This window comes from Cibotium barometz, chromosome 5, assembly GCF_041138505.1.
Source record: "Cibotium barometz isolate CiBa-2024 chromosome 5, ASM4113850v1, whole genome shotgun sequence".
Classification (NCBI taxonomy): Eukaryota; Viridiplantae; Streptophyta; class Polypodiopsida; order Cyatheales; family Cibotiaceae; genus Cibotium; species Cibotium barometz.
In genome coordinates this window covers 3,791,827-3,819,196 of record NC_141050.1, presented here as the reverse complement: position 1 = coordinate 3,819,196, position 27,370 = coordinate 3,791,827, and the positions used below count along the sequence as shown (strand labels likewise).

Here is a 27,370-nt window from a genome sequence, read left to right as displayed (position 1 = left end):
AAATGTGGTTGCAAGGTAACCCTGACACTGATGACATAGCATCACCCTGTTTATTGTTGGAACACCCTGTTAGCATTCCAGAATAACCCAAATCCAAAGAACCTTGGCAACCAACTTCAGAAGCAACATCACTGTTGGAATCACCCATATCACTCACCCCCTCTAAATCAATCACACATACTTGTGGCCCGTCTGCATATTCATGTACATCATCCTGCTTATAAGCATCATAACCAGATAAGAATGCAGTAATGATAGCATCTTCTTCTTGTCTTAGACCTTCAAACTCTGCAATCATGCTTTCAGCAAGAAGCATTGGTTCCTGCTGTTCTTCACACATATGATACGACACCTGAGGAATACCCTTCGAAACACCTGTCCTGAAGCTCTCTGAATCAAGTGTCTCCTCAAGCATAGGCATACATACATCATGTGGTATGATCATAGGACCCTGTATGTCTGCACCCTCAAACAAGGAAGACAGATTATACTTGCAGAGTTCACCCATTGCATCTTTATGAGGCTGTAGCAAAGCATCCCTTTTGGCACTGTGAAGGCCTTGTTGCTCACTAATGGCTTTTTGCAGTCCCAATTTAGCATAAACAGCCTCCACAATCTCTGTATCAGCCTTGAATAGCAATTGATTGTCCTCCATAAGACATGCATCGACAACTGCTTCTAAATTGGCTCGGATTGTTGCTGGAACACTATCACAGCTCACATTATACCTGGAACTCGCATAAATAAGTGCATCTGCAAAATCACTCCATCGTTTGGAGTGATACTCTGCTAGTTCCAGCACTTCATCTTTTAAATCAGGACTTACAAGGTATGCAAAAGATGCAATCATCATGTTTTCTGGAACCCCTTGATTCTTCATCTCTGTCCCGTAACACCTTAGATAGCTTTCTGGATCATAACCATCAAATATATTGACCCTGTCATATACCAATTGCACTGCAATTTCCACTGCTTCCTGGATTCTCTTTTCTTTGTTAAAAATTTGAGTTTGAAAACCTGGTTGTGCAATGGTGGCTCCGCCGGTGGTTGCAGGGGGTGGAGCAAGCTGCGGCATAGTTGTTACGAGGCGCGCATCTAACAGTTCGAGGCGTTCGATTGCCTGATCGAGGCATCCACAAAAAAAAAAAATGTTGGGTTAAGTCTTTAGACAGGGGCTTGAAGGGCCCAAGGCAGCCCCTCCCACACACACTCTCTCTCCCTCATTCTCTCCCTCCCTCCCTTAAGCCTTTCTCAAGACCCAAAGTTCAAAGTTCAAACTTTAAACTTCAAACACACTAGGATAATGTTGTTTTTTATACCCACTTTTGGAGCTCTCTGTATACTCTACCGGTTCATTTCATTTAACTTTGTACCCTTGAATCTTGATGATGTATCCAGATGATAAGGATGGACTATTTTGGTCTCATAGGTCATTTTGGCCTTTTGCAGACGTTTAATACAGCTTTCTTTCTTTCACACACTTTCTCTCCCTCTCCCATACACACCCTCTCTCTCCCTCCCTCAAGGCTCATACATACACACTCTAGTCTCTCTCCCTCCCTCAAGGCTCATACATACACACTCTAGTCTCTCTCTCTCCCTCTCTCTCTCTCTCAACTTTCACTATATATATATATATATATATATACACAGACACACACTCTAGTCTCTCTCTCTCTCTCTCTCTCTCTCTCTCTCTCTCTCTCTCTCTCTCAACTTTCACTATATATATATATATATAACAGATGCCTCTAACATGCCTATAACGACTCTAAGAAATACGAGTCTTTTGAGGCGCGTACCATACCCGCCTCGTACCAAACGCCTCTGATGCTTGTAACAACCTTGGGCTGCGGAACGGGCGCTGCTATGGCGGCAGAGGCGGAAATAATCCCCAAATCAAAAATTGATTTGGGGCTTTTCTAATTGACGCTTGGGCGAATCCTTTGCATAGGTGTCGCTTTGGAGCAGGCGGCAATGACCCTTGTTGTGGCAGCTGCGAGCTGCTGGTGTCACTCGCAAATGGTGGCTGCAAAAAGCAAGGCAGCACTTTAGGCAAGTGACGTCGTCGGCTGCAAGTGACATGAGGCTGCAGGTTGTGCTGAGCGACGCAAGGCAACAGCAGGTTCAGCACGGGCAGCGCACCAGCTGGTTAGCACGAGCAGCGCAGATTCGATGACGAGTAGCACGGGTAGATGCTGGCAAACCAGTGAAATGAATGGCCAGATGTACGGGAAGCAGGGCAACCAGCAAAACGATGCACTCTGATACCGATGTTGTATGAAGTGGGAGCACTCTTGCACACACACACAGACACACACGCAGAGAGCAAGCTTGAACAGAGAAAACGTGAGAGCAAGCTTGATGCTAGAAAAGTACACGATAGATAATGATGTGAAAGTACAAGGTACTAAGGTGTAAGTAAGTGAAAGGACACTTACATCTGCCCCAGGGCCTAAAAGGTAACACATTGAAGTGTGTTCACACGGGAAAAAACCCTTGCCAGCTTAAGGTAACAAGTGCCCGTGTGTAGGACGTGTTCACACCAGGACTTCCTGGAGGCCAAAGGCTAACACTTTCATGTTGGCATTACGTGATCATTTGAGGATTCACAAGGCTTTTTATGTGAGTCTATCCTGGAAGTACGTGGAGCCAGAACAAGCCAGCCCGCAGCCTATCAGTGAACGTTCATCAGAGGTTGATGAGCTAGAGATTATTCTCCAGCCTGAGCAGATTGCTCATCACAAGGAGAGAAAGCTAGCGGGTGGCAAGCTTTCTAGAAGATACCTTGTGAAGTTCAAAAACTACTTCTTACCTATGGACACGAAGTGGGTCGACAAGGATTACTTGACCAACTTTCCCTACAGCTCTTTTAGGGCTTTTTAGTTGAAGTCAATTGTTTAGAAGCCCTGGGAGAATTCACCATTTGGCCACCCAAGTGGTCCTCCTGAGCGCTTTTACGAGTGGCCAGGAATCCTTCGTGCCGTCCATATTGAGGCCAGTGTGTGGACCCGAGGGACTGAGATCCTTGACTCATGCTTTCCAGTAAATCAGACTTTTATTTGGAAATGTTTGTGAACTATTTTTGGGTTAACTGTTTTTGTGTGACTACCTGCTATACTTGTCCAATTCATAGGCAGGGGATGGCCACCCACCGTGTGCGCGCCACGTCTTTTGAAATCATTTGTGGCATGTGAACAGGTGGTAAGTAATGTCTAAACACTTGTTCCATTTGAATGTAATGTTTTATAACTTTTTAAGTTCACACATTAAAACCGAGGGAGGTGTGGGCACTTAGCGTAGGTGCACCTTCTCATGGGCACCCACACACTCATGGCAAGTATGCCTGGTGTATGGGGACAGCTGCCAAGTGGCCCATGGTCAGTGCATGGGCCCACAACCAACTCACAACTTACAATTCTCGCTTCCTCCCTGGACCATCTTCCTGTAGGAAAAAGTTAAAAACGTATAGCAAGAAGGCCTCCGTTGCCAACAGCTTGCTGCCATACACTGCGATTGAATCTGGTCTTGCCTTCATCTTCGCCATCACTAAATCGCCCTGTTGCTGCTGGTCGCTACCCTCCTCCTGCTGCCTGATTTGCTACTGGCCGTACAGTGTATCGCAGCTTACACGGCAGCCGTGCAGCCTTACAGCAGCATGGTGCCCTTCCAGGAGATATGCACGGGCTGTCTAGGCTGATCGCTGAATTTGGTGCCCGTGGGCACCGCCCGTGGCATGTGGCCACTGCTGTCGCTTCCCGAACCTTACACATCACAACGGCAGTTGTGCTAGTTCGTGCCCAGAAGTGACCTCTGGTGCTAGAACTATGGAGAACCAACTTTCCAGTTTGCCCAGAAGTGACCTCCGGTGCTAAAACTACGGAGAACCAACTTTCCAATCATGGTGATTGAGGGAGCACTGCACTAATACGGGAGCGCCAGTGTTGGGCATGGTCCAAGAACTCTAGGGACACATTCTCCCATCCATTGGAAGGCGAGGATTGCTTCTAATCATTTATCTACAATGGAAATTCTACTTCAACAATCTTCACCGACGTACTTTGTTTGGTAACATAGTTTGCTCATGGAAAATCTTGCTTAAAAGCGCGTGGAGTTTGTACAAAATAAAATACTCCATTATAGGGCTTTCCTGAAATTTCAGCAATTAGCCAAAATTGAAGCCCTTGCAACAATAGAATTTTGGGGGTTTTCAAAATTAGGGAAAATTTTGCCTAATTGAAACAAATTGAAGCCTCCAACACATTGAAGGCTTTCCTTTGCCCTGGCCCAGGCCCAGGCCCAAAACGACTAGCCAAGCATCAATTGCTTGGCTATGCCTTCATAAACGGCATCTTCATCGACACTTCATGAGCTTTGGAATTTTCTAAAGTTCCATTCCCTATGTTAAAGTGTGAGTGTCATGGGTCCAAGGGGGGTTTGTTGGGATTCGAAGTCTCGTATGTGCGTATCCGTGTGTGTGTGTGTGTGTGTGTGTGGTGTACATGTACCCCTATTTGTGTACCCACTTGTGTCTGTGTGTGAACATCCCCTAAAAGGGCTAAGTGTGTTAGTGTGTGTGAACCCACCCTTAGGTGTGGATAAGATAAGTGTGCCATGTGGCACTCATCTAGTATGTGTGTGTGATTCCCTTGAATCAAAAGATAAGGCTTACAGCCTAAAAAAGCATGTACTTGGTGTAAGCTTCTATTACAATCAAATCATTGATTCATGCATTCTTTTACTCTCTCTCAATTGTGAACACATCTCTTCTCTCTCCCTCTCTCTCACACATTGGAGACGGTGCCTACACCGGAGGATTCAGAGCATCATTGCAAGGCATTGGGCTCGTCCGACCAGGCATCTCACTATGGCAAATATCTAGGCCATCTGGCAGAGACCCATGCTAGAGCTCCTAGGATGATTACCACTCCAGCCATATACTGTTGTACTCACTGTCACTTTTGTACTCCCCCATATTCATGTATTCATGTATCCATGTACTCATGTACCCCATTTTGACTAGTAGCATTAGCTTCCCACTCTCCCTAGTTGCTGCTTCCGGATGCTCCCTACTGATGTCTTGTAGGGCTAGATATTTACCTTCAGTTCTTTCTTTTCTTTTCCAGACCGTGTATCAGAAGTCACATGGTTGTAACTTTGGTCTCATAGGTCACTTTGGCCTTTTGAAGACGTTAATATAACATTTCATTTCATTCTCTCTCTCTCTCTCTCTCTCTCTCTCTCTCTCTCTCTCTCTCTCTTCACTTGTGCAACGATTGCCATGGCTTGAGGGTTCATCATTTCTGTCGAACTCCATCGCTCAGCAGCTTCACCAATAGACACGTAACCCTAACCTTGATCCTGCCAAGAGTACAAAGCTGAAAATGAAATGGCATAATAAACACCACCATTGGGGGCCGACCCTCCCCAATAATACTGGAGCTTCAATAAGAGAATTACTATGAATGTGAAAAATGACCAAATTTGAATGTTGATGTGAATCTGCAGCTGATGTGTCAGATGCCTAAGGAGATTGCTTCAGGTCACAGGCTGATGGCATAGAGATCTGCTGCGCCGCTGATGTAGAAGGCGGCAGGCAGGAGGTAACGTCGAAGGTGATGGGCAGCAGGTACGAGGAGCACACAATGCTGGGTGGTTTGGAGCAGCTACGCGAAGCGGCGGGCACTGCAGTCAGGTGGCTGCGGAGCATACTGAGGAGCAGGAACAAATAGGCAAGGTGACGCAAGTAGAGTAGCAGCTGTGCGCACAACAGGGCAGTGTGTAGATAAGGGGTAGAGCTGTAGGAGAGGGCAATTGTGCTGGAGTAGCCACCCCACAGTAGCAGGAGGTCACTAGGGCTGCTGGTCATGAGCTGAAGGAGCTGGACAACAGCCTGCTGATGGGTAGAAGCGTGGGTCATGCAGATTGGCAGCGTGCAGGTTCCCTACCCTCCTTTGCTCTGATACCATGTTGGCAGGATCAAGGTTAGGGTTACGTGTTACCTGCTGCTATTGGTGAAGCTGCTCAGTGATGGTGGAGATTGAGAGAAATGATGAACCTTCAAGCCATGGCAATGGTTGCAAAGGTGAAGAGAGAGAAAGAGTAAGAGGGAGAGAGAAGAGGTGTGTTCACAACCAAGAGGAACAGCAAGAGAATGCAGGACTTAATGATTTGATTGTAATAGAAGCTTACACCAAGTACATGCTTTTGTGGGCTATTAGCCTTGTCTTTTGACTCAAGGGAATCACACACACGTACCAGACAAGTGACACATGGCACACTTATCTTATCCACACCTAAGGGTGGGTTCATACACACTAACACAATTTAACCTTTTAGGGGCTGTTCACACAGAGACACAAGTGGGTACACAAACAAGGGGTACACGTACACGATGGGTACACACAGAGACAGATACGCACATACAAGACTCCGAATCCCAATATGTACCTTGTCTTGTGCTGTTGCATTTAAGTTAAGTGTTTTAAGTATTATTTATTTATGAGACGTGTCCAATAGTTTCACACCCGTCTGGGTGAATTACACTTGCATCCCAATATGCATTTCTGTTGGGGAAATCGTAGGAAATGTTCCTCCCTGCCACTTTCCCCACAACATTTGCGTTTCCCTGCCGAACCCCCCCAATTTGCGTTTCCCTGCCGAACCCCCCCAATTTCAAGGCAATATATGCTTCACTTTTGTTTCTTCTCCTCACCCATCTCTTTTCCCCTAGTCACTATCCCAATTTTTTACTTCTCCATGTGTCTCCTCCCTCTCCCTTGTTTTGCATCTCCCTTGCTGACATAGTCTTATTTCCTCATTTTAGGCCCCCTCAATTTGCCATTTCCGTTTTCCAGGGGCCACAGGTGAACAGCATGAGGCTCCAAATGCCAATAAATATTGTTCCTTGCTCCTACATAACAAATGAGTTGCTGTCAAAGTGCTGCAATCAAACACCGAGGGTTTGAATAAAGTGTCCATATGAAGCTGACAGTTAACGGTGGGGGTTTGGGGCGTGGTTGCCCTTAAATCACTGTTTTTATTTCCCATCTCCCATATTTATGCCCAGAGAGACTGAGATTTTTTTAATGTAAACTGTCTTCTAGTGAGACGTGGTGTCCTCAGAAACTTGGTTTGGCATGCCAACGTCATTTAGTGAGATTACTGGGTGGGGGTGTGACTGCACTCTCAAAGCTGCATTTGGGGTCTCAGAAGTACTGATTGCGAAGCAAAGGTGGCATGAGTGCTCGGGTTCATTTCACCGACACCCCTCCCTTGGCTTTTCTTTTTTTTTTCCGAGAAAAGATCCTTTCATTAGTTATAAAAAAAGCCCACTGGGCTACAAAACCCCTCTCCTGCTCATAAGAAGGCAAAGCAGAGATCCAATCAAGGCAGCTAGGGAGACTCTCCCTAGGTGCAGAAAAGTACAAATAAAAGTACAAATAGCTGAGAGGCTATATCATACAATAGGAGGGGGGAAAATCCAAACAGGTGGCCTGTAGTAGTGCGAGCGGGGGGTACCCGCGTGTAGAGTATAGAAAGGGCCGCTGCGCCAAGTGGTGTGGAAGGCCTGGCGCCGCAAGATCGCTCGAATCGAGTCGCCCCGGATGCGGTCATACTGTCCTCGCAGGGTGTGAATCAACTCTTGCCAGATAGCCCGAACAGTCTCTGCAAGTGGCTCCAGTCTCCCCTCAAAGGCCCTGAAACAACGGGCTCTCCAGGTGAACCATATGGTGAGGCTGATAAGGAGCTCCCATCGTATATCCCTCTCCTGTGTCCAGCCGACTGTCGAGAAATCCGGTGAAGGAACAAGGCGAGGCTGGCCCCCAATGAATCCGATGGCCTGGCTGTCCTGCTCCGTCTCGTATCCCAGCGCTGGCCCTGAGGAAGTCGACCAAGCAGCGGCTCCCCACGTATACATGCCCTCTGGAGAGAGGGGGGCCAAAATGCGCAGCATCCTCAGCCAAATCTGATGCGCCTGTGGACAGTCCCATAGGCAATGTCTCTGTGTCTCCAATGGGTGGCCGCATCGGACCCAGGCCGGCGGAAGGCCACTGTAGACAAGCCAAGTGCCAACTGCAGAGCCCGTGTGGGCAACCAGCCATTGGAAAGCCGAGATCGTGCGTGCCTGTCTGCTAGCCCAGAGCCTGGTCCAAAAATCCTCCAGGAACTCCTGTGAGAGTCCCTGAAGCCGCCAGTGCTCCGATGCAGCTGGAAAGACCGTCCTCCTCACAGTCAAAATATGCCTCCCCAAACGAACAGTGTACTGCAAAAAGGTGATCTTTGTGGCCTCGGGGGGCGCATAAGGATCATGCCACTCGTACTCGCCAAGGTCCCACTGGAGCCGGGCCAAGGGGCGCGCAGCATATGCCCATATGCGCCAATCAGAGTCCACATCTGCAGGGTCTGGATCACTATGCCACTTCCGAGAAGCGGCGGCCACTACCCATATCCTCTGAAAGATGCACTCTGCAACCAAAGGCGACTCCGCCTTCACTCTCTGAAGTCTGCCCTCATCCTGTATCTCATAGTAGAGGCATCTACCATCCTTAGTGCAAGCTTTGACAGCAATCAGGATCTCCAATTGTGTAAAGGCTCCCATCCACCGTGGAGCCGCTGGCTCGAAAGGCGTGAACCACTCCTCAGTGAGTGCCTCCTGAATGTCATCCCTCATAATCAGCCCCCCTCTCAAGTGTCTCAGCCTCTCCGCCTGGATCTCCTCCGGGAGACTGCAAAAGACCTGCCAATCTCCAAAACTGCGCGCTGGGCGTGCCGCCAATGGTCCCCAGGCTAGACGAGGCCGAGAACCCAGCATATGACCCTGCTCTGTGCGTACCGTGGGGCTCCAGATGAGCGGCTGTCTGGCCCGCTGCTCATCACAAGTGGGAGGTCTTTGAGAAAGCCCCGGTCTCAGCAACTCCCAAGCTCGTAGTAGGATACTCAAGGCAAATCTGTCCTCCCATCCTCTACTGAGGCCTGTCCTCCTTATCTCTGTGAAGATCCACCGAATCTCTGGTGCCCAAGTGCCCCTGCTGGGGGAGCTTTAGCCTGCAACCGCTGAAAAAGAAGCTCCTTCCAAGGCTCATCGCCTGGAAGCAGCCCCCGAACAATAAGCTTCCCCAACAAGGCTCTACTCTGATCAGCTGGATCTATAATGCCCAAGCCCCCCTGGGCCAGCGGAAGAGTAATAACTGCCCAAGCAACCTTAGCCCGTGCCGGCTGACCATCCCCCCCAGACCAAAGAAAGTTCCTGATCAGCCTCTGTACCTGGCTGATGCAAGAGCTCGAGAAAATCCAGCAAGACGTGATATACCACACAGTCACTAAAAGCACCTGATTTGTCACCACCACCCTCCCAGCCAAGGATAGCCAAGCTGTACTCCAATATAAAAGCTTCTTCCGAATGCTCAAAAGAAGCGGGGCGATCTGCTGCTCAGGTGACAAATCAAGTCCAATCTGGCATCCCAGATACCGCACTGCTGTGCTAGGAGGAATCCATCTAAAACCCGGGTCTGGGCTCCATGCCGGAGCAGGAGCGCTAATGATCCAAAAAGCCACTGTCTTGCGTTAATTGATCAATGCTCCCGAAGCCACACCAAAAACCTGTAGCGACTGCTCTACCCTCTGTAGTTTGGCCTCTTGGCCATGCAAAAACAATCCCGTGTCATCAGCAAACTCAGAATCGAGCAGGTCCTCTCCCCGGACTGGAAGCTGGAGTCCTCTCAAACCAACCTCCTCTGCTGTCAGATACATGCTCATAGCCTCTGCAAAGAAAAGAAAAAGGAACGGGGCGAGAGGGCATCCCTGACGCACTGATCTGGTCAACTCAAAACTCGGCCCCCGTCCTCCTGCCATCAACACCTGGCTACGAGCTGTGGAATATAGAGCCGCCACTCCTCGAATCCAATCTGGCTCAAAACCCAAGCGAAGCATAGTGCCCTCTAGAAAACCCCAATCGACTCTATCGTATGCCTTCTCAAAATCACGAAGCATAACGACCAAGTCCTCACCAAGAAATCTAGCTCGGGCCGTCGCCTCCCAGAAGGTGAAAATGTTGTCAAGGATACTGCGCTCCTTGATGAATCCTGTTTGGGTAGCATGAATCAAATCCCCAAGGAAGGGCTGGATCCTCAAACTCGAGGCCTTTGCTAGGACCTTGTAGATAGTATTGAGGATTGTAATAGGCCTCCAAAGCCGAATATCATCTGACACTCCCTCCCCCTTGGGGATAAGAAAGATCAAGCCCTCTGAAAAACTCTGTGGCATCACCCCAGTGTCAAAAACATAATGAAAACCCCTGCGGAGGCCTGGGCCCAAAAGGTCCCAATAGCGCATAAAAAAGGCAAGCGTCAATCCGTCCTCCCCGAGGCAACTATGACGCGGAAGGACCCTCAAAGCCTCAACAAGCTCATCCTCTGAAAGGAGCTCACCCAAAACTGTGCGCATACAATCTGTGACCCTCCTCTGCACATGGGCCCACACAGTCTGTCTGCAAGCATCACGTGCCTCAGTGGCTGGCTCCGCTGAAAGCAGGTCTCTATAGAACTCAGTGGCAATAGCTCTAATCTCCCCGGGCTCAGTGGTGCCTGCCTCCTGAGTTGGCGTACTCCTGCTCGAGCATGGCGGGGTCCGGTGATCTCAAAAAACTCCCCAGTCACTCTATCACCAAGCTGCGTCCACTGAGAGGCCTGGCGATGATAGTAGAACTCGTGTCTCTGCTCGTCTGCCTCTCTAACCTCCTGGCGTGCCTGGCTCAGCTAGGACGCCACCCACTCCTATGTAGGCTGCTGCTCCTGAAGACGCTGGAGCGAAGCAAGGCTACGTCTCAAGCGACGCTACCGCTCTCGTGTCTCTCCCAGCCGTGTCAAGGCTGTAGCGTGCAAAAAAGAGCTGAGCTCGATGAGTCCCTGGGCACACTGGCCTGCTGCATCCAGGTCAGAGCTCTGGCTATCATGCCAGATCCTCTCAATGTCCTCAAAAAGACTGGGGTCTGTAAGTATCCTCTCTGGGATCCTCAACTGCAAGCTGGTCTCCCGTGTCCTCTCCTCAAGTGTCAAAATAACTGGCGCATGGTCTGAAAAAGAGGTGCCAGTGAGAATGCCAACGGAGCCACCACGCTCCCCAAACCTGTCGCCCACATAGAAGCGATCAATCCGTGATAGATTAGTCCCTCCCTGCCGGCGATCCGACCGAGAAAAACTAAGACTGTCATGAGAACGGGAGAGAGCCTCATGCTGCCATGCATCAGTGATCCGCAGTGTCGTACAAAATCGCTTCCAAGCTGCAAGCTCTGTGTCGTGCACTGTAACATAACTGCCTCCCACCCTATCTACTGGGTCCTCAAGCATGTTGAAGTCTCCCCCGACACACTAATGTGCGGCCTCGGGCAATGCATCTGTAACAAGGGTCCAGAACTCTGCTCTGGCACTAGCATGATTGGGCGCATAGACATTGAGCACACCAAAATGCTCATCGTGCATCCTCAGAATAACATACTGCGCTCTACCAGGCACAATGACCCCGCGATCCACAGTGGCGTGCCGCCATACATCCGCAACGACCATACATACTCCTCCCTGCCCACCCAAGAGGCCAAAACCTGCAGACCAAAATGTGTCCCATCTACCAAGCATCACCGAACCATATCTCCGAATCCTGCTCTCACTCAAATGGTGCTCCCGCATCATCGGAATATCAATACTGCCCCCAACCAGGCATCTCTGAAGCTCCTGCCTCAAACAACCACGATAACGTACATAGTGTGCGCCGCCAAGGCCCTGTACATTCCATGAGATGATCCTCATGGATGACCTGCTGAGGTGGAGGCTATCTCAGCCATACGGCGGGCCTTCGCAAGCGGCTTGGATGGAGAGTAATCCCCATCCGAGCGGCTATGAATCTGCCCACTCGGTGTGCTGCAAGAGTCTCGGACCAAGCGCCAGTGGCTGTGTCCCATAGCAACTGCCTCCCGCTCGGAGAGAGAAACCTCATGTATGCATACATAGCCAGGGTCTCGCGCTAGGTCTGCCACTATGCGAACCACCAAGTGTCGATTCCCGGAGGCATCCGCACTCCCGGTATCAAAGAAATGTGCCAACTTCCAGAGTCGGCCTATCACGTCTGTCATCTCCAAATCACTCACATGGTGAGAAAACTCAACTGCCTGTGTCTGCAAAATACTAAGAGCGAGATCCAGAGTCCACTCCCGGTCGCTAGTGCCGCAAAGAGGGAAGGAGAAGGCCACCGCTGAATCAAGTGCCTCCTCCCCTCGGGCCGGAGGTATCACCACATGAACTCTGATGGGTGTGGCTCATGGGGGCCCTCCGCTTAAAAAAGGCGTGTAAAGGAGTAGTCGAAAGCCTCCGAGCGCTGTCTAGTGTCGAGACTACCGACTGCGGATAGAGGATATCCGTGAAGCACGAATCGGCATGGTAGGTCTCCTTTGCGGTGTACGAGCAAGGTCGGTGCTCAGTGCCCGCCAAACTGCAGGTGAGCGCTAGGGTACTGCTAGTGCCTCCCGAGGAGCTGAGGCGAGCGGAGGGGGGGGAGAAGGGGGTGGGGAAGGAGACGCTGGAAAAGCGGGAGCGGGAACGGGAGGAGGCGAGGGTGGAAGCGAGGCGGGAGGAGGGGGGCGGGGGAGGGTGGGGTGGAGGAGAAGGGGGGGTGCTGGCATTTTCTGATCCTTAGTTTGCGCTGGGGTCTCCTCCTGGAGGGGAGCAAAGCTATTCCTCACTGGAACCCAATGATGCTGAGGCTGTGTCTGCTGCTGCGTCGGTCTCTGGGCATGCTGTTGTGGCTGTCTCCCTCTACGGCGCCCCTGTCCAGGCTGCCAATCAGAGGTCTCTGTGGGCTGAGCAGGTGTCCCGGAGGTTGCCTGCCGAGCCGCGTCTGTGGGCGGGCCATCGAAGGTCTGCTGTTGCGGTGAAGGTCGGGGTCTCCTATGAGGGCAGGCCTTGGCCAGGTGGCCAACCTGCCTGCATATAAAACACTGGTTCGGGAGCCCCGAAAACTCCATTCTCTGATCGATCCACACCCCCCCCCCCCTATCCTAGGTAACTGAATGACCTTTGGAAGGGAGGAGGTGTCAGGAACCAGAACTCTGACCGAAGGAAGGCCAGCTGCTCTAGCCACCTCTGAAGCTACTGTGGGGCCAGTCTCAAGCACCGAGCCCACCAATGATCCTATCCTAGAAAGGAGCGGAAGGTACTCGCGGCGAAGTCCAGTAAAGCAAACTGTGACATGGAATAGGCGCTCTCCCTGCTCGGCCGCTGCTGGGTCGAAACTATGCTGCCAATGTCTGAAAATGGCCCGAGCGCCCCTGATGTCAAGGGGACTCATGGCTAGGACCTGGGCCACGCTCTGGGCTGTCTCGAACGCAATCTGGTAGTGTCCGCGGCCCAGTAACTGAACGTCTAGGATCTTGCCCACATCTGCAAGAACGCGGGCCTGGAGAAGATCCCGGATCTCCCCTCTGCTGGGGCGAGTGCCAACTATACGGCAAATGGTGGAATGTGCCTGGAGGCGTTCCACCTTTGCGGCAAGGCTCGCTTCCTCTTTTGGCGAAAGAGAAAGCCTGATGGGGGTATCCTCACGGGCGGGCGAGGGGGCTGCGGAAGAGTCCCTTTGAGGTGGGGCGGGAGGAACCTCCATCAGAGTCTGAAGCTGAGTCGAGGGGGAAGCGAAGACGGAGGGTCCTGCAAGAACCAAGCTGCACGAAAAAGCGGAGCAGGGAGGGGCGGAAGACAGAGGCGAGAAACGGGCAGCGGGGAGCAAAGAGGGGGCGGGAAAAGCGCGAAAGGGGGGCGGGGGCAGGCAGGGGGCGGGACGCGGAGGAAGGGGGGAGCGGGGGCGTGAAGGAGACGGGGGCAGGCGGGCAGGACTGATGGGCGCGAAAGGGGGGGTGGGGGGCGCGAAGAGCACAGGGGCGCGGAGGGGGGGGTGCGAGCAGGCGGGGAAGGGCGAAGGCAGCTCGAGCAAGGGGGGGGGGGGGTGCGAAAGCTTCAGCGAGCAAGTTCAGAACCATCTCCCTTGGCTTTTCTTTGACATCAGAAATCTTGTTCATCTGCCTACAGCCATTTCAGTCCTTTAGTGTCTTGGACTTTGCAGAAAGGAAGGTTTTTCTCCTCATAAGTGTAGCATTTCGTAAGTGCAAAGGCGAAACATTTAATTTACAGGCTTATAAAGCCTGACAAACTTCAAGTCCATATTACTGTCAGAATTTATGTTGGTGCTATGAGTATGTGTTGTGCCTGCCAAAATCACCAGTTTGGGCCATTTAATGAATACAATCACGAAAAAAAAATTACGTTCTTTGTTCATTGGTTGTCTGCATGCTCACTTTGTTATTCAATAGCTGGAGCTTAAAGAAGACAACTGGTAGTTCTTATATTGGTGTATGTGGAGAGGAGTGTTAGCTGGAGCTTAAAGAAGACAACTGGTAGTTCTTATATTGGTGTATGTGGAGAGGAATGTACGTGGTACCTGTACAAAGGCTACCAGGAAACCGAACTGTGGTTTTACGGTGTGATATATTTGTTTCATAAGTACTGCAGACCCATCTTGTAAAGCTGAGAGCTACAAGATCAATGGCAGCAAGCTTTTTTACAGTATCATTAGGTTATGTTACTTTTGATGGTTATCAGGTCATTCGGGTAGGATTTCCTTAAAGAGTAAAGCTGATCTGGATGTTGTTTTGTTGCAGCGGACGATTGAAAGAGAGTTTTCTTTCGGGGCCAAACTGGTTTGCATTTCCTAATGACAGGTCAAACCAATCCATGGACTCATTTCTGATCTCCACTCCAGCTTCATACCCTGAAGATATAGATTCAAACAATAATTTAACATCTACCAACAGCAGTAGTAACGAGGAGGTGGTGGTTGGTGAGGATGTTGAGCTGGTGGATACAGCTACTTCTTCCACCAGTAATGCCTGCGTTATGGCTGAATACAAAGTTGGTTCTGGAAATGGTGTCGGTGAGAATAGTTTAGAGATGAGAGTGGTGACACTTGAAAGTGGGGTTAAGTTGATGGATAACTTGTCAGGTGTGGAAAAGCTTGAAGTCTTCGATAATTTATCCATTTTTGAAGGTGAAAAGCTAGATACTGATTTATTTTCTGCAAGGCCACCTGACTGGGCTAGTTGGAAACAGTCTCCGTCCTTGGAAGGTACGTCTGCGAGGACGGCTTTTAGTGACTACCACCCATTTAGAGATGATACAGGAAACGAATTTGAAGCAGTGGGCATATCCGGCTTGATGTCTGCACATGAGGCAGAAGGTGACGTAGATACAGGGTTGATGGTAGATATGACTTCAGCCATCACGCCTACAGGACACAAACATGATACTGGGGATAAACAAAGAGCTGCACCTTTGTTTGGATGGACTGTACAGGAGCATGCAGTACGGGAAGGTATTGTTGGGGAGGATGGGCCAATCCATCCAGTCAAACATGTCTCACAAAATGAACCCAACTCTCATCGGAGACCTTGACTTCAATGATGTAAACTACTGGAAAAGTGACTGTAGTCAGTCCGTGGCAGAGGTGGAATCAATTTGAGTAGATGCTTGTTGCCCAGCTTATAACGAGCATTCAGGTGCAACAAATGGAGTATGCAGTGGGAAAATTCTTCCCAAATCTGCATGCTTGTATTTTCTGCAGGTTGTTCAACGTCAATTAAATAGCTCAAAAGCTCATTGATCATGGGGCAACAAACAAGAGAGTGCCCCAGTGTATGCTAAGTCTATAAAAAGTTCCATTCATTGCCAGAGTGCATCTGTTAAAGAAAATATAATGGTTTTAAAGCGCATCTTTATCTCTCTCTTGGAATGGTGTCTTCTTCAAGTGCAAGGGTGGAACAAAATTTACGCTTAAAAATGAAAATCTAGGTTACCCTTAAAATCATAGTTATGGGGAACGGAAACGGAAATGGAGATAAAAACGGCAATTTGCAGGGAACTGAAATGAAGAAATGGCGTGAGTTTGCGAGAAAGTGGGGAATTATGGAAATCTAAAAATTGGGAAGTAAATGAAAAAAGTGGAAAGTTATGGGGAGTGAATTGAAGAATTGGGGAATTGGAAAATTAGTCTCTTTTGTAATTGAACAATTGGTAGCCAAATGGAGGGAAATCGGAAATTATGAGGGAACTGAGAAATTGGGTCAAAGTTTTGGGGGGGGGGGGGGGGGATAAAAGTCGGGGGAAACATAAAACGAATATATGCCCATTTTTCATTGGACAGTAATATGCTTGGAGCTTTGAGCTTGTCTTGTGAGCAGCATGCAGTCCTATCAAGCAATAACAAGCAGCCTAGCTCTAGATGAGCGAGGCCAAAAGAGTGAACGATGTCACTCCATATATTACAATACACTTGGTGTGTCTTAAACAGAAATACCAGTTATTGTAGTACCAATCATTTAGCATGCACTAGAAAATCGAGGGGACGCGATTCAGCAAGCTCTTTAAGCAAAAGAGGAATTTGAGGTTCTAGGAGAGATTAAAGCACTGATTATACAGAAGAAGCGCCTAAGAGGAACATGCATGAAAGTGGAGGAACTTTTCGAAATGAACCTGGGAGATGAACAAAATCCTCGGATGGTCCAGGTAAGTGCTAAACCTCGACATTAAGCAATGAAATTAAATTTTCTAGCAAAAAAGAAACAAACGAGAGAATTTTGAAAGAGGACTTGTATTATTGTAAAGTGGTATGGAAAACTAAAGGGCAAGATAAGAATGAACTTGTGGTCCTAGAATTGGATGCACCACATTGACATGATTGCTAGGTTATTGAGGGCAAAGGAGAAGGCATAAGAATAGTTGTGGAGATGTAAGTAGAGCCAAGGCTAACCAATTATTTTTTTCTAACTCATTTTCTTCAATAATATTCTAGTGGGTCTTTGTGGTCGTATGTAACGCACTTGTGCCTTGAAAAAATATGACAATTTGTTGGTGAGCTTAGGATCTTTCTTGACTCCAACTAGTGTAGGTTGCTAGCTTAGACGTCATCCCCCTAGGGACTCTAAGATCTACTTCTTATACGACCCTCATGGACAATAGAGAGAAGTTTAAAAGGACTTCTATGTCTACAAGCCCTTGAGGTAAAAGAACATCTTATAAAAACACCAATTCATCGGGAGTGAGAAGGATTTGGATTCTAAGTTAAAGGGACTTCTATATATACAAGCTCTCGAGATGAGAGGATATCTCATAAAAACACCAATTCGTCAAGCGAGGAGGGTTTAGATGACAACGAGGAGCTTGTCATCATCACTCTTGAGTGGCGTAGGTGTACTCCCAACTCTGTAAAATAAAATAAGGGAGATAATTAAATGGCAAAAACTTGTGATAAAGATAGGATTTTAAATTTGCTAATGGAAAAGATACATCTACCACCTATTGATACACCATTTGCTGGAAGATAATGGAGATTAGAGAACCTCACACAGTACATGTCGATAATCTTTTTAAAAAAATGCAAGTAACTCCTCATGTCAAAATGGTTCCATTTGGTAGACCGCAAGATTGTCCCAATGAAAATAACTTTAAAATTGCAAAATGTCATAATTATAACTATATTGTCATTTGGGGTTTACACTTTGTTGAAGCTAAGAGGGATCTATCAAAGGAAAATCTAAGCAATCCTTACTACAATATTGTAGACTCCAAAATCTATGTTGCTTTCACATTTGAAGAGGTAATTCTTACGTGGAATCATAATAACAATAATGACTACTGTGCAAAGATGTCTCAGGTTGAGAAAATTAGGTTTTTTACCATGAGTTTGAGGTATATGTGGCATGACACCAAAAGATTGGTGGCATATTAAGACAATGTCTTTTGGAGGTTAGGATTCTTGTGGAAAGAAAGAAGAGCTCTTATATGGATTCATAAAGTATGATCCTCTATTTCAGCTCGTCTTTTAATACAAGATAGATTTAGAATCTTCATAATATAATCTTTTTAATATAAGAGAAAAAAGTTTTGGAAGGGCGGAAGATCTCTAAAAGGTTAAATGATTCTGGTGGCTTGGCTAAAAGTTGTAAGAAGGTGGATACATCAATTGAAGACCTTGTAGAAGACATGAAGCTTAATCCATAGTGAGCAATTCAAGGAGACATTGCTATTTTCTATCTTATCATGTGGCATTTCAAAGGAGCTTTTACTTGATGAAATGTCTTTGGAGGTACATAATTAAGTAAAGTTTTTTGTTTTATATTTTTTTTCTTATTGATGTAAGTGAAGTATTGTTTATTGTCTTTACATGTGGCTTACATGAAGATACAAGAGGTCATGATTAAAACACTAAACGGCTTCACTTAGGATAACGTACGCGCATAATATTCCCAATCTGGCTCTCAGGCAATTTTGAAACGTTTTTTTTATCCTTTTGAGATGGATAATATTATTTTGTTTTTGTATTAAATATGTAAATATGATAGTATATTAGTATTAGTGTTATGTTTTAAGAAACAAGCCACTTAATATTATATTCTTGTGTATTAACTTTCTAATAATAGAAGCTTCCAACTAAAAAAAGTCAAGAAGTTACTCTTTCAAGAGGAATTAGAGTGCCCATGAAACTTGTGCACCTTGAAAGAGATCAATAAGAGAAAGCAAGATGCCTTCTAAGAATGTTGCTCTAACCAAAGGAGATGAACTAGAAGATTGTTTTCTTCTTAGAGAGGAAAGCAAAGTAGTATCTTATAAAGTGATTTGTGGGGATGTAAATAATCTTCAAAATATCATTCCAAAGAAAGACTGCAATCTTATTATTGTCGACATCTCGTGTGCTTTTAAAATGAGTGGTTCTACAAACGATGAGAGACTATATAACTATCAAGAAATATAACGATGAGAGACTATATAACGATGAGAGACTGTATTTGTGTGATCATGCTACACACACATATATATATATGTATCTCAAAAGGGACTTAGTATACTTCTCGTCTTTTTCGAGTTGTGTGCACTACTTAGATGCTTGATGGTTGATCTCTTTTGAGAGAGATACAACAACATGTAGGATCATGAACTCTTCTCTTCTTAGATATAGTATAGTAAAAAGAGCTTAGAAAAACAAAGCGCATCAAGTAGTACCCGTCGGAGCTTTGGACGGAATACTTGTAAAGCATTGTTGACAGCAGGGTCGGCCAAGCATTGTTAACAGCAGGGTCGGCCAAGGGGTCAGAGAGGTTCTCGATGGGACCCTTGTCGAGGTAGTAGCTAGCTTAGAAAATGTGGTGGGGCAATGTCAAGCTTGTCACATCATCTTCGCCCTCCACTCCTCCCGTGGATATTGCACCCCCCCCCTTCACCACTACCAACACCACATGTATCTAATGTTGCTATAAGGCATCCAGCTTCTTCACCCTCCACCCCTCTTGTGGCCACTGCACCCCCCTCCACCCGCCAAACCAGCACCACTTGTATCCAACGTCATGATGCGACCATAGCCTGCATGAAGGAGCCGAACATGGAAAACATGGCGAAGTAGCCGATGCCTCTCCATCACCTCGTAATTTCGTTTCACTTGCAAGACAATATCTCATATCTGCAACAACCACCTCAGCTGGTGCATTTGTGTCTCCCCTTAGTGTGAGGTTTGCTGAAAATGACCAGCTTCCTCGAACCCCCTCCTCCAGCTCCACGGTCTCTTCTTCTCATGCTAATAGCACCATATATAACATGCGGATGGAGGAGGAGTAGATAGAGCTGGTACTGATGATGAGAGGGATTCCAGGCTACTTCACGCAGGAGTGGGTGAAGGAGGGGTCAATAGATGAGAAGTGTCAGCTTTGCAATGCTATTGATGGAGATGGTGTGCGGGTGAACCACACAGTGGAGTGCGAGGAGCGGGTTTATTACCGGAATAGGCTCCTGGCCTGCGGGAAGAAGGAAACCAGCCTTAACACTTAATCAAGATGCATTTACTTTTGACTGCTACTGTTGATTGTCCATGGCGCAAGCCATGAGATTTGGAGTGTCGAGAAGGTGCAGGTGCTTGGGAGAGAAGGAGCTCTAAAAAAAAAGTCGGCTGTAGGCCCCTTTGGTCTCCTGATTTGCTTCTCGTTGCATTCTTCAAATTGTCCGCGTGCCCCATGACACCTCCGCACAGACTTTCTCATTAATCCCCCACCATAGTCGATCTTCAGAAAGAAAGGTTTTGGTTGCGCCCTCCTTCTCACCCCTCTCTTCTACATGGGCACCACCAGAGGAGGCTGAGAAGGTGCACGCTCATTTGTGTGCGGTGTCATCTCACCTTGGCGCAATCTCTTGAGCAGTGCCTCCTTCTACCACCTTCACAAAGACCTTGCATTTTGAAGTCAGGGTATGCAAAAAGTGGACAGAGAAACGTAGGTTGCATGGAATATGTTTCACCCCAAAAGAGAAGGGGAGGTGTGTAGGCTGGTCGTCGGGAGGTTTGCAAGCAGAGAGCCATTGGCAAAGGTCAGGTGTATTTTTCCAATGTTAAAAGAGAAGGGGAGGTGTGCGGGCCAGAGAAAGGGAGGTGTACATTGGTTGTGGGGAGGTGAGTGGGCCAAACAGCCGTTGGCAAAGGTTAGGTGTAAAGTCAAGTGCATTTTTCGAAGCTAACGGTAGGAAGAAATGGCCATCATTATTTATAATTATAAAAAATCAATTAACACACCTCAACGTCAGAGGGAGACCAGCACTTGCTTCTTGGATCGATGCATAAGGAAAATGTGCTATGCGATCATCATTGAGCAACTAAAGCTCTCAATCCAGCAATTCTTTTAGCAGACCATGGCCATAGAGGCCACCAAAATAAGAGATTTTGAAAGTATTTTCTTTTTGGTTATGTGATAAGACTTTTAACTTTTAGTTTTTTACACCTTTCTTGTGTCCACACTTCCCTAATTTTCTACAATTTTGGTCCTTTGACACCTCCAAGTCCCTTATCCATTCAGATTGTGGGCACCCAACCACTATCTTTGGCCCCTTCACACACCCCAACCTACTCACCTATTGGGGGCTATTCACACGTAGCTTAGCTGTTGTGTGGTGTGGGGGATTATTCATGCGCATTGGTGAGTTGTGAGCTTTGTTCACAGGCTTTAAGCCTTGAGGTGTTCACATGCATTATGATGTTGGCGTATATTCATTGATTACTTTGAGTAGTGTTCAAACGCAACCATGGATTTTGATGCATCATGGAGATGTCTCGGGATATAGGTGAGATTGCCTTATGAGTTCACCAAAGGCATAACTTATGATGAGTTTCGACATGGATAGACGATGCGTAACCATGTTGATGATGTACATGCTGATATGGATGGCCACATGGCAAATGATGATCATGATTATTATTCATCAAGGGCATCCTATGTATGAGTCATGGTGTTAAAGGGTGGAGTCCTGTCACACCATGTTGATGATGTACATGTTGATATGGATGGCTACATGTCAAATGATGATCATGATTATTATTCATCAAGAGCATCCTATGAGCCATGGTGGGAGTCTTTCCAGGACATGTGTGGTGCTTGCTTACACATATGCGCCATCACAATGGTGTTCCCATGGCCTTGATAGTTTTTATGACTCATCCACGACATCTACTAGCCATCATCCTGTTGATTCCCACTAACATAGACCGATCCATTCACTACTGTATTATGATGAGGATAATGATGATGATGTATCACATGATGATGTACCTCATACACCTACCCACATGATGTATTATACACACACACACATAATGGCATTGATGTATCACACACACATGCACATGATCATAGTGATATACATGCATATGATGTCACTAACACATATGCACATGATGATGATGTATGTGATAGTGATTTATGTAAGTCAGATCATGTGGGCATGATCTCGAGGGCAGAGATAGCAGCGAGCACACCGAGCACACCAAGCATTAACACTTCCATGTCTATCGTCTTTCCTACAAATCATGTGGACACTCTAGTTGATCGTGGTGACATTCTATAGGATAGTGTGCATTTGATTGGTGATGCATCCATTAGCAAATTCAATATTAGTGTATCCATTAGCACACTTGAGGTTAGTGATAGTACTCTGCATATGAGCGACATAGACACCTTTGAGCATAGCCTTGAGTTCCTAGTGTTAGATGCGTTAGGCTGTTCTTCTAGGATTTCTATTTGTGGAGATATCGATGATACAACCACTACTCCTAGTATTCATAACATTCCTAGTAGCATTGGTGTGAACAGAGTTCATGTGTTTGAGCAGTTAGGAATAGTGTATGAAAATAGTGATGATTTCATTGAGTTGAGACATCATAGTAAGATTATACATATTAATCATATCCATAGTAGATAATATGACATAGATCTTGAGAGATTTACATTTGATCTAGACATCTCCTTAGATCCTATATTGTTGGAGATAGATTTGTCATGGAATGTAGGTCACATAGGAGCATCACTGATGGAGATAGACCATGTTTATGAGGATAACCTTGGAGACTTTGGGGATTCCATAGATGATGATTTAGCAGCTGATACCATTTATCTTTGATGTGGGGACACCTCTTCATTTTTCAGTGATGACTATCATGATGCTAATGCTCATATTGTTATTCTAGATTATCATACTCGCATAGAGGGTTTTTCTCAAGAGGAGGTAGTGCATGGTTTGGCTCATGCCCATATACCTATTGATGTAGCGGATCATGTCTTTGATTTTTCGAGAGATGTTACATGGCGGCATGATGGCATTGGCTCACTCTTACCCTCGCATGATGCAAAACTTGAGATATGTTCTTTTAGCTTCTACGCATGTCGACATGATCTTATTTTCTTTGGAGCTAGGACATTTACTTTTGGATGCAGTATATGCCATTTGGGATGCATGGTATTTGATTATGTGGCACATTATGTGGATTTACATGCATCGCATCATTTTCACCCGAGCAATTATTTGGGCCATGGATTTGATGGTGTTTCGGGTTGTAACCACCTAGATAGCCAAAGTGTAGACCATCCAACCATGGAACAAATGTGTGACCACTTGGATCAAGAAGTATCCAAGCTCCTCTCGTCCAAGGAGAAATGACCCATTTGTTCCATGGTTGGATGGTCTACACTTTGGCTATCCATTTGTTCCATGGTTGGATGGTCTACACTTTGGCTATCCATTTGACCTAGGAGGATATATAGCGAGTTACGTCATCGCGACATTGGTGGCTATCCATTTGATCTAGGAGAATTGGCTAGCCGCGTCACCAACGTTGTCTCTTTACATTTTCCATTCAATCCAGCCATTTCAAGAGCCATTGCTTTAGAGTCTACATGGCTTGGATTTACATTTCATCTATGTGGTTGTAGTTGTATGGATTACCTTATCTTCAATGCGACACTCGTATCTTTTTCATCTGAACTTGGAGGATACCCAACTAGCCTCATCATGACGGGAGTCCTTTATCTTTTCCATTTGACCCCCCGAGGCTCATGAGATTCATGTATTGGTATTGGCTCTCTATGATGGTGACACTTGGTCATGTATTGGATTTTTTGTATATAGCCTTTGTATTTGTCCTTTACGCACGACCACCCTTTGATCTCGTGGATGAAATCTTTATAGGAGAGGATGGTTTGTAATGGAGAAACAACTTTTAGATTAGGTTTAGGACCATGGTCATGGACTCAGGTATATAAGGGGCTCATGGGTTGTCATTTGTACCCTTTTATGACTTTAATGATCTTTGGACATTCTCTCTTGTAGACATTCGTATGTTCATGGAGCCTTTAGCTTAAGAAAGGCTATTTCCATCCTCTTGGGGAGAGGTTAACTCACTTAGGCATCATGGTTCTTTGTATAAGATTATCTCCTTAATCTTGTATTAATCCATAATAATTATCCCACATCTCATCTTTATGATCGCTCCATTTCAACTTCTATGCTTCTCTATAAGCAAGGCGATCAAAATGTAAACAAAGAAACTTTTGAAGAGATTATTTTGACCATCACATTTTAACACATCAAGAAATGGATTGTGGTTAAAATTATGAAATTGTTTTACATGGTGAAGCAATCTATAATTATGAAATTTAATTACTATGATTCTTATTACATGGCAAAGCAATCAACAATTATAGATTTTGATAATGGGTTATATATATACAAAAATGTTTCCCGAGGAATTATTTTGTTTCTATACAATGGTCTAAAGTATTCTTATTCTTGTTTTTCAAAAAATGAGAGCATATAATATAATTCAAGGTAATCGAGCAAAAGATGTGAATGAGATAAAGATGATAGATGGAGATATATCAAATGTTAATGTAGCATGCTATATGAACAGTTCTTGTTATCATCCTAAGAGAATAAATGTGTATTGAATAAATGTGTATTGGACCTTGGAGTCAAGAATACCACTTTGTATTCAAGATGCTAGTAGTCCATCAGTTGAAGATAATGACATATTCTATGAGACGATTAAGAAATGAAGAGCTACCAATAGATTATGGCTATATATTTGATTTATAATATCTCTTAATTTGAAGAATACACACACACACACACACACATCTGTCTCCCTCTGTCTCATTATCTAATGCATTCATGATGAATTCAACTAAGGTGTTTTATTTTTTATAGGATGTCATATTTTGCATACATACACTTAGTGTCATCGATTTACAAAAAAAATACACAGCATTTGTGTGTTATGATTGATGATATTTAAAAATGAGTTTCTGTATTATGGTTAATGATGTTTAAAAATTAGACATATCATTCGTCTTAATGAGGCTATTCTATTACCACATTGGATTTAAAATTATTACAATGCTAATTAAAGATGTTTTAATTGAAGACTCTTTTCCTATAAATTGAAAGAAATCTCTCTCTCTCTCTCTCTCTCTCTCTCTCTCTCTCTCTCTCTCTCTCTCATCTTTTTTTCATCAAATTGAACATTACTATGTTTTAGTTTTTGTAGGATGTTATATTTACAATTATGTTGGTAATAATGTTCATTTGGTTATTCTAATGAAATCTCATTAGAATATTCTTTCAAAATAGAAAATTAGTCGTAACAAGGCTATTCTATTTTTTAAGATAATAATATATTTAGGCTTGTGTTTGTTCATCCCAAGAAGGCGATTTTATTACCACCTTCAATTCAAGGTGATAGTAGTACATCAATGTTAGCCAAAGATGTTCTAATAAGAGTCTCTTCCTATAAAATTGAAAATGTATGAGTTTAATACATACATACAATTAATTTCTGCTTCCAACTTGTAGACTTATGAAAATTCTTTACCCTCCAGAATTGTGAGTCAGGCTTCCGGAACGGAACCCGATAGTCATTGGTCTAAAAAATAATGGGAACCTTAGGGTGTGCATCGACTATCGCAAGCTGAATGCTTCCACTATATCTGACCCATTCCCATTGCCTTTCATTGATTCCTTGCTAGATGTAGTAGCAGGGCATGAAACGTATTCTTTTTGGATGGATTTAGTGGGTACAATCAAGTGCAAATGGCCTAGGAAGATAAAGAAAAGATTGCGTTTGTGATAGAATAGGGGGCATTTGCCTCCAATGTGATGACATGGGCTAAAAAATGCTCATGCTACATTCCAGAAGAGGGTTTAGAAAATATTCTATGAGTATCTGACCACCGTCGTGAGGGTATTTGTGGATGCCTTTAGTGTGTTTGAGAAGATTACACACCTCATAATGTGCCTGGAAAAGTGCAGGAGGGCCAAACTGAGCCTAAATCGACTTTTTCTGCCTCCAACTCGTAGACTTCTAGGAATTCTTCAACATCCGGAATTGCAAACCGGGCTTCCGCCTTGACCAGCTCTACTTTGTCCTTGTCTGCCATGGCTTGTACTTCTCTTATAATGTTTGAGTGCTCTTCTCTCATCATCATGCTGATCTAGCCTTTAGTCCTTTGCTTAGTTGACAATGGCCTTGACCACCTCATCATCATGCTGATCTAGCCTTCAGTCCTTGCTTAGTTGACAATGGCCTTGACCACCTCATCTTGTAGCTACCTATTTGATTGTTCTGTGTGCGGGCAAGAGCTTCTCTCATCATTGCCATTTATTCTCTTGTTTCTTCATTTTCCTTCTAAAGCCTTGTTATCTTCCTTTGCATCTCCTCCATATGACTTGCCTCCACTCTTCTTCTTATTAGCTCCTCCTAGAGTGGTTCCTGTTGATTTCTCAATTCTTGGATGGTGGCCTCCTTGTCCCTAACCTCTGTTTGTAGCATTGTTATCTCCACTCCATTTGTCATGCACCTTTGAAGGTATTTGAGACTCCCCTGTACCCAACCTACTTCAATGGTTTTTGGAAAAATTACAGGGCAGGGTTTAGAGGGCTCAGCCTATGGTTGCTTGAGGTGGATGGGTTCCGTGATTACAATTCCCTTCTATTCTTGTCTAAAGTGTAGGTGTTTTGTGGTAGAAGTTTCATGCTGTGTTTGCAGGCACTATGTTGAGGGGGCTTCCCGTTGATGTTTCTCAAGCTTCTATGAGAGGATGGACTTTCCAATGCCGGCAATGTCCTCCTTGAGTTGTTTGTTGCTCTTCTCCTTTGCTCCTGTCTTTCCTTTCTTCCCCTTCTTCTTTTCTCCAAACTCATATGCCTGCTTCTTTCTGGAGTGTGTTGGTTTTGAACTCTCCTCTTCCTGAGGCTTTGCAGAAGCAGATTCTTCTGGTTCTATGTCCTTTTTGTGGCTTGCCTCCTCCTTATTTCTCTTCTCCTCTTGCCCAGCTCCTGCATGTGCCTCAAATAAAGTTGTTATATATAGGGGCCAATCTTCATCTTGGTGCTCGAGCAGCTGACCTTGCTTATCTGGTCCTTGATGTTATTATACAACACCTCCACCCAGGCCACCTTCGTTCCTGCTTCTGTTGCTTTCACCAATCCATATGCCTTTCTTGACATGTAGTATGGCTTGTGGATGAGATTGATCATCTCCACCACAAAGTGCATATGCTTCTGCCAATCCTCATCAGGGTTTCCTGTGATCTTGAATTCCTTGGCCTTGCCTTATAGAGGGTCAAATTCCTTTACAAGGTCTTCTTCATCTGTTGCCTTCATCTCACCCTCGCCTTCAACTGGTAGCTTCGCTCCCGACGGAAACATGATGGTGTGCGTTTTTTGCAGATGTTCTAGTTGATCTACTACCTTATAGTTCTACTAGCTCCTCCCAGGGCAGCTTCACAAACTCTTTGAGTCCCATCTTCTCCAACCATTGTGTGTGCTTATCGACCTCTTTGTACATGGATGACAGGGTTGCTCAAACTCAAGCACCATGTCTTCTTCGTTATTAGGAATGCTGGGGCTGCTTGGAAGAAGGCGAGGAAATGAATAGGGTTTAACAGGAAGAGAGTTAAGCGCGTAGAGGGTAG

General features: G+C 45.7%; 1 protein-coding gene across 14 annotated transcripts in view; it reads left to right on the top strand.

Moving 5' to 3' along the window:
• LOC147637975 (uncharacterized) overlaps positions 1-15,810 on the top strand; it is a 237,637-nt gene extending 221,827 nt beyond the window's left edge. For all 14 annotated transcript variants that reach the window (XM_086797152.1, XM_086797089.1, XM_086797184.1 and 11 more), the window contains one exon: positions 14,702-15,810. In XM_086797152.1, coding sequence (XP_086653278.1) covers positions 14,702-15,491 — 790 coding nt within the window. In that variant the 3' untranslated portion in view covers positions 15,492-15,810. The remainder of the gene's footprint in view (positions 1-14,701) is intronic.
• The last annotated feature ends 11,560 nt before the right edge of the window (positions 15,811-27,370 follow it).